General features: G+C 38.4%; 1 protein-coding gene across 1 annotated transcript; it reads left to right on the forward strand.

The window, feature by feature from the left end:
- The first annotated feature begins 789 nt into the window (after nt 1-789).
- On the forward strand, nt 790-7,439 carry LOC111577819 (uncharacterized). The gene is made up of 3 exons (XM_023284276.3): nt 790-1,033; nt 5,180-5,712; nt 6,588-7,439. Exons 2-3 carry the CDS (start codon nt 5,194-5,196, stop codon nt 6,864-6,866), a joined length of 798 nt encoding a protein of 265 aa, XP_023140044.1. The 5' UTR covers nt 790-1,033; nt 5,180-5,193; the 3' UTR covers nt 6,867-7,439.
- The last annotated feature ends 1,179 nt before the right edge of the window (nt 7,440-8,618 follow it).

Here is an 8,618-nt window from a genome sequence, read left to right on the forward strand (position 1 = left end):
ATGTTCAAAATTTGAAATCTTTGGTTCATAACGCAAGATTTTTGTACGCCGTCGAGTACATGAAAGGATGATTCCTCAGTGTGTGACGTCAACTGTCAAACATCGATAAGGAAGCATGATGGTCTGGGCCTGTTTTGCTGGATCCAGGGTCGGTGATTTGAACAGAGTGAGAGGAACCCTGAACCTAAATGGCTACCACAGCATTCTGCAGCACCATACAGTACCCTCTGGTATGTTCCTAGTTGGTCAGGAGTTCATCCTGCAACAAGATAATGACTCAAAACATAAGTCCAAGCTATGCCAGAACTACCTTCGGAAAAAAGAAGATGGTAAGCTTGAAAACATGGAGAGACCAGCACAGTCTCCAGACTTAAACCCCATAGAGCTGATTTGGGATGAACTGGATAGAAGAGTGAAAGCAAAGCAACAAATTAAAACTGCCACACATTTATGGGAACTTTTGCAACAGAGTTGGCAAGAACTTTCTGAAGAGTATTTGATTTCCATTATGGAAAGAATGCCACGAGTGTGTTCAACTGTTATATCTGCCAAAGGTGGCTACTTTGATGAGTCAAAACTTTAAAATACATTTTGGTTTCTAAATTGATTTTTTTTGCATTTATTTATTCTATGCTTTCATTTCAGGGTACAATGAGGCATTAACATGCATACTGTAGTTTCCAATAAAAAAAAAATGGAAAAAGTGGCATGTTCTAAAACTTTTGACCGGTAGTGTATATGTATGGTGGTGAGACAAGTTCCCTTTTTTTCAGCCTGAGCACCAGCTAGTATTGCACAAAATGTCTGTGCACAGTCCTGCTTCGAAGCAGGAAACAGGTAAAGAGGGAGTCACCAACCTTTGAAACTTTCTTTACAACTTTCAAAGAGCCTCCTTCCATCATTCTGTTGAATTCTCCACCCCTTCCTGCATTAGCTTTAAAAACACGGGACTCCAAGTTATGTTCAGCAGTTTGTTTAGAGATCATCTCTGTGCTGCCTACCAGTCTGATATCATCTGCCCAGAGTTCACCTTGTGAGTATTTGAATCGAACTATTTCTCTAACACAGAAGCTTAACAGTCTGTTTCTGTTGAAGTTATGTCTTTCTGTAGCCACTTTGCCAGGTGAGCTTAATGCTGTGATGTGCATGTTTCATCCACAGCAATTATCAGGGAGGGGTAGTGGGTTACAAACCTAAACATGTCTTCACCAGTGCAGGCTGTGCAAAAATGTGCTGTTTGTGTAACACCTTAACTATAAGTTCAACTGATCTTAACTGCAAATGCAGTAAAATACTGAAGATTGAAATTAAATAGACCTACATAATAACAGAATGTATTGTTACATATGTTACTTATTAACTTTCAATTATTATAAAATGCTTAAACTGACAAATTTTTTGCTACATATGAATGAAATTATATATACATATATATGTGTGTGCGTGTGTGTGTGTGTGAGTGCGTGTGTGTGTGTGTGTGTGAGGCAAGTGCAGTGGAACACTTGAGATTTAAATGCAATTGACCTACATAATGCAAAATACTGTAAAAATACAGGAAATTGTAACAGTAATGTACTGTTTATTGAAAACATGATTAAATACTATAAAATTGGATGCTGTTTTGGAGCCATAAATGAGAATGACTGTTAGCAGCAGTCTTCTATAAAAATTGATGGTGTGAATTAAGCAAAGATGTGCACACAACACTTTAGTAAGGACTGTTTAGAGTAGCGACTTTGTATAGGCAGGAGAATATTATTGATCATTTTACACTAATATATGACAGATTTTTTTACATTCAATTATTTTTCTTTGGTTTCAGTTTAAAATGTATAAATGGACACCAGTTTGTCATAAATGTTCCTGATCCATGAAAATGTAGCTTGCTGCATCCTTTAATGTTGAAGACATCTCTATTCTGGATCATACAAATCAACAACACTTCACATTTTCACTCTCTCTACATGAACAAGCTACTATTACCACACAGATGATTGCAGCAACAGTTGCCTGGAGCAACAGTTTGGCATTTGTTTTATTAAGAAGTCCTTTGACTGTCTTACTGGTAAACATTAGCAATTCTCTGAGTCAATGTTGAGGGCAATAAGACCACAAACTCCCAGTTCTTCAGAAATGTTTAAACTGACAGTTTGAGTTGAGAAACTTCCTCATCTCTTATCCTCACTCTGCCCCTCTGCTACTTTCTGCTTGAACTGTTACTTCCCCATACCAATGGCCCTCCACATTTTCATTGGCACATAAAGTGTTAGCGTTAGCAAATACCAGGTAATGGGTTATGTGCCTGAACAAATCTTCACCAGTGCAAGCTGTGCAAAAACATGCAACAGGTTTTTCAAGTCCATGGAGCACCAACAGTTTTACTGTTCCACATGAGAGACATGCGGGAGAGAGTTGACAACTTTAAAAGTTTGCAAAAGAAGACTTAAGGTGCACAGTTTGCATTTTTTTCATTGAGCTCAATCTCTGACAGACATCATTATTAATCATTATTGCCACCACCACCAGTATCACAACCTGCTGCTGATGGTGGCGCTGAAGCAGTTCTTCATACCAAAAGAACCGAACCAGCAATCAGTCTCACACATTCCTGCCTTAGTCCTCCTATCCAGAGGTCCATTTTATCTCTATGAACATAATACCTCCATCTACAAAAGATTCCAACAAAACCAAAGTTTCCTTATAGTTACTTTTAAGGAAGCACTTGACTACAGTGGGAATGAAAGCAATTCCCTTGGGAAGGAAAAAGTAAATAAAGCAGAACCAGGTTCAGAGAATGCGGACCGGTGTGGGTGAGAGTGGGGATGAGGGGGTTGAGAATAGCAGGATAGCAGATGGACAACAGGCAAGCAATGCATCAGAGAACAGAGGTCAGTGAGGAAAGTGAGTGCAGATCAGAGATGTGTAGCTCCAGGTCCAGAGACACCTGCAGAAATAACAAAACACAAACTAATCGGAAGCCATAAACTTAGTGACATGTAATGGTGGTGTATAACTGTATGAAAAAGAGAGACAGGAGAATAGAGGAGAGGAGAGGAGCCCAGTGCATCATGGGAGTCCCCCAGCAGTTTAAACCTATAGCACCATAACTAAGGGACAGCTCAGGTGATCCTGAGCAGCTCTAACTTTAAACTTTATGAAAGGTGAAAGTTTTAATTCTAATCTTAAAAGTGGAGAGGGTGTCTGTCTCCTGCACCCAAACCTAAACTGGGAGCTGATTCCACAACAGCTGAGAACTGAAGGCTCTGCCTCCCATTGTGCTTCTGGAAACTGAACCACAAGTAAACATGCAGTTTGAGAGGGAAGGGCTCTGTAAGGATTGTGTGGTACAATAAAGTCTTTAAGTTAAGCTGGAGCTTGGTTATTGTGAGTTTTATGTTAGAAGGAGGATTTTAAATTCTATTGTGGATTTTATAAGGAGCCAATGAAGAGAAGCTAATTCGGGGAAAATATGATCTATTTTACTGGTTTCTGTCAGAAGAGCATTTTATATCAGCTGGAGGTTTTGAATTATTGGGAATTACAATAGTCCAGCCTAGAAGGTATAAATGCATGGAATAGTTTCTCAGCATCAACCTGAGACACGAAGGTCCTCTGAATATGACGTAGGCAAAAGACAGCCATCCTAGGAACTTGCTTTATATGTGTGTTGAATGACATATCCTGGTCAAAAATTATGGCTCCTCACAGTAGAACTGGAGGCCAAGGCAATACCATCCAGAGTAACTATCTGGTTAGATAGTATGTTTCTGTGGTGTTCAGGGCCAAATACCAACTTCATACAACTCCAGTTTTGTCTGAATTTAGGAGAAGAAAACTACAGGTCATCCAGGACTTTATGTCCTTCAGATATGCCTGCAGTTTGACAAACTGACTGGTTTTGTCTGACTTCATGGATAAATATAACTGGGAATCATCTGCATAACAATATATTATGCATTATTATTTTGCCTAACGGAAGTGTGTGGATCTAACTATCTTTCTAACTAAGTGTACAGGTATATTGTTTCAGTCCTAACACAGAACCCTATGGAACTCCATAACTAAATCTAGTGTAAGTGGAGACTCACACTAGATATAGACATGAACAAACTAGAATCTATCTGATGAATATGATTCAAACCTATTTAGTGCAGTTCCTTTAATCCAAATGACATGTTCCAGTCTGTAATAAAGTGTTGTCATCAACTATATCAAACACAGAAACACCACAGTGAAATCCAGCAGGATCAGTGTAGAAATGAGCTCACAGTTTCAGACTATAAGTTGTCATATTAGGTCAATTAGGGACGAGGAAGGAGGAAGTGTGTGAGGGAGGTTCATCACCATTCATCCCTGATGTTGTGTGGAGCTGCATTGGTGTGTCTTTGCGAGATCAAGCCTGACCCCTGGTGTCGTAGCAGGACGGTGGTGTTACAGAGTCCCATGTTTGTCAGAGGAAATTCATGTGTTAGCTAATAGGAGCTGGTGGGGTCACAAGGGGATGGATGTATACAACATCCATCAAAACCAGTCCAAGATCAAATAAAATGTGAGAAACACGATTTACTACATTATGGATGCTTTTGCATTGTGTGCCCAAATATATCTCAATACTCCAAACAGAAGAAAAATGTATAATTTTTCGAGCAAATTTGGTAAACATCATAAATTGTTTTTGGGTTCAGTGGTGGAACAAGGGTACATTCTTTCACCCATAAGTAGCTTTAAATCATTTGGCACCAAAATCTGCACGCAACTGTCTGTGTACTGAAATTAATGACAAATAAAAATGTACATGTATTGATGAAACTATTCTTAAGTCACCATGTTAAGGAGAGTATTCTTTATGACTTGTATATCTCACAGCCTCCTCTGCTGCGTAGGTGCAAATTTGTTTATCTCTGTAAATCAGAAGATTACATGCAAATCAGTTTATCAAATCTAAAAGAGTATTTTATCTGATGTTTAAATGAGATCAGCAAACTGAGATAGTCAAACAGATAAGAAGTAAGTGTAAAATTGTGAGAATGAAGTCAGGTGTGATCCTAATGAAAATACCGCTGTTGTAGTAAAATGTTATAGTTATATAAAAATGTTACAGAAATTTGGTAAATGTAACATATATATAGACAATTAGACTGAGACTGCCACAGACATTACATATCTGTGTTTCTTTCAGGTCACGCTGTCAACATGGGAATAGTTCTAGGAATTGTGGCTGAAGTAGCTGCATCGGCGGTGGCGGCAGCCGCAGAAGCTGCTGCAACTGCAGCGGCGGAGGCTGTGGCCGAGGCAGCAGCTGAGGCTGCAGTTGAAGCTGCAGCGGAGGCAGCAGCAGAGGAAGCAGCAGAGGCTGCAGCAGCTGCAGCAGAGGCTGCAGCAGAGGCAGCCACTGAAGGTGGAGCTGCAACCATGGTTCAGGTTTTGCAGTGGGTCGCCAAATTTTTCAAAATAATTAAAGAGTTCTTGGCTATTGATGCTGTCTTCAAGGCTGCAAAAGAAGTCATAAAAAGCTTCATTGATGCACCTGGTGCTCGTGAAAAATGGAACAAAATGGAGAAGTCTCTTCATGTGTTCACCAAGCTAGCATCCAAGATGGAAGAATTTAGCAAATGGCTGAAGGAACATCAGAACGACACTGTGAAGCTTCAAGGAATTGATGTCCCTTTGGAATCAGGCATTCTAAACAAGTTCATGAAACCACTGTCAACAGTAAGGCAATTTTTAAGCTGTTTTTAATTAAGTATTATGTAGGACAAATACAAATGATGTGTTCCAGTTCTTGGTTATACATCCTTCTATAGATTAAGGAATGAAAAACTTTGATACATAGAAGTGAAAGGTATCACAGAACATTATTTGCCTGAAGTCAATATTTACTTGTGAAATTACTAACATGCTTTGATTAAACAGGTGTATTCAGGTCATAGATCCAAAAGCACCTTCGCCAGGTTTCTGGGGTCTCTAAATGGTCTATTTTTAGTGATGTGCTCCTGTGTGAATGACATGAGATAGAGGAATACCTGTGTTTGCTACGTCCTTACACAGTGTATGGTATAGTCATCACTACCCGGCCATCGTCTCCTCTCAGGATGGATGTACACAAGCAGGAAAAACTATTCCATCCTGACACATCTTCTCAACATCATATGAAAAAAAGTAACATTCAGATGGACACAGATGTTTGATTACCATCACTGTCAAGGTCTTACTGATTTTCCATTTTCACATGGCCATCATTTTTATTGATACAACATCGTATTTCAGGGCAAGTCAGGACACTCAAAAGCATTTTTTTTTGTGAAGTCATGTGGTACTGAACAACACAGAAAATGCACTGAGTGTAGACCTTTCTATAAGAAGTCTCACTTGTAAAATCCCTCACTTCTTTGCCGTGCTGTGTACAGAAAAAAAACAAGAAGAAATCCAGCACAATAATGAAACAGCACAAAATTTTGGTATTACACATTTTGCGAAAAATAAAGTTCAGTGTGATCAGCAGTCTGTGTTTTAAAAAAGCAGACTATAAAGTCCAAGGAAATTAAGTAAAAATTCTAAACAGTTCTACAATAATCTTTGTTTTTCAGGCAGTGGGAATTCTACAAAGACTGTCTGCAGATGTTTCCAAAATGAATGTGAAAAACCAGATGATGACAGATGCACAGATAACAACTTTACAAAGAGGCATCATCCGAATTGTAGCAACATTTGAGTCCATTGCCAAATACAAGGAGGACAACGGCGAAAAACTCCCTGTGTTGAAGTCACTTCCAATCACCATGGATGAAGTGAAGGAATGGAAGGATGACATTGGTTGTCAAGAGGGTACTGTTTTGTCACTTTTGCAGCTTCATACATACATATAAGGGAAGCTCTGTTTAGGGAAGCAACAATGCATCTCAGACTTTACATCAAACATGATTTGCCTAATGTCATCTATGTGTGGTCTACAGAACAGAAGTGATCTGTTGGTAATCATGAATAATGCATTGTGTGTCCTGTTGTTTCATCTACGGAGAACTGTTCATAATATAAACAGAAATTTACAGATTACAATTTTTTAAAAGGTACTGTTTCTAAAATATTAGTGCTGTGAATACAGATAAAATTCTCTTGGTAAGCAGGTAGAATTTGATTTTCCACTATTGCATTTTCCTACTGTTACTGATTTAATGATTTTTGCTATTGAAATCGCAGGTTTAGTTACCTTTTCGGACATGACAGAGAAGTGGAAGAGAGCATTTGTTGTGATGTGAAAAAAATGTTTAAAAAAAAAAAAAAAAAAAAGCAGATAAATACATCTTAATCCACTTCAATAATGTCAGTCCTCAATTGTTTGGCAGTGCACTATACATGGAAACTCTTTCTGCAGTATTTTACTGCACCGTGCTTGTGAAATTGATTAATTTTTTTGCACAATAAAATCATTTTTCCATTTATGTCCATTTATATTTTCTGTTCTGGCTGTTTGTTAATAAAAGCAACATGGTATTTCAGAGTGTAGTATAGGTTGCCTTTCAAATGGAGGGAAAATGAGACCATCTACTGTGACAAAGATTATAATTTATCTGCCAAGTAATAAATAACAAGCAATATAAGCAATATTATACCTATTCTGTTTGATCTCTTGTTTTCTCTCCTGAGATTCTTAGCAAGTCACCAGAACTATGCCTGCTAAGAAAACTAGTACATTGGTAGAGGGCATTCGGTGTGTCAAATGTGTCACGCAAGGCTCTTGTGAGACAAAATATTTGTCGTTCTGCTTGTGTTTCTGGCTCTTTTACAATGCACAGGGTATCCAGCAGCCATATCATTCAATGGCTAACCTATGATGACAAAATATTTAAGAAAATTAAAGTAATACCCAGAGATGCCAAAAAAAGATTCAAGCTCTTTCTGATTTTGGATGTTGGGCCATGTTCCAGGTCCTGAAAAATAACTGTTTCATACACAAGCATTTATTTGAAAATTATATCACCTATATGTTTATCCACTTAAAAAAAACTGGGTGCAGTTGGAGTTCCCTGTGACAAGTGGTTAAATCCCCCAAAACCAAAGAGACACGCAAAAGCACGTTTTTGGACACACTCTTCTGGTTCTATCGGGTTCTATTTCTAGTTCAACAAGATTCAGACAGATTTGAAATCAGTCAACACCATGAGTAAGCACCTTGTCCTTACAACTGCAGCGTACCAGCACAGATTCAGACTTATGGGTTTTATACTTAACAAACCTCAGGAAACCAGTCATGTCACTTGTACTCAAGCTGCAAAGAGTGGGGAGAAATGAGTGGAGAGTGTGGGGGGGAAAAAATGAGCTCCTGTCTCTTCCCAGCACTCCAATGCAAAGATTCACATATATAGTTGATCACTGTCATGATCCTGGAAGGCCTCCACAACTGAGTCTCCACAAAGCTTTGTTCCAATACAATGACAATGCCTTCTTTATTATGTTTTGAGTCAAACATATTTTCTGCCAGATTAAGTTTATTTGTAATATATCACAAATATGTTTCTAATCAACATTTATTTCCTGTTATTTTTTATTGTTTCTTTACTCCTTTCAGCCACCCAGTTAAACATTAGATGGGGACGGACTTGTCACCTGGTAACCGAAAA

The sequence above is a fragment of the Amphiprion ocellaris genome, chromosome 8 (assembly GCF_022539595.1).
Source record: "Amphiprion ocellaris isolate individual 3 ecotype Okinawa chromosome 8, ASM2253959v1, whole genome shotgun sequence".
Lineage (NCBI taxonomy): Eukaryota > Metazoa > Chordata > Actinopteri > Pomacentridae > Amphiprion > Amphiprion ocellaris.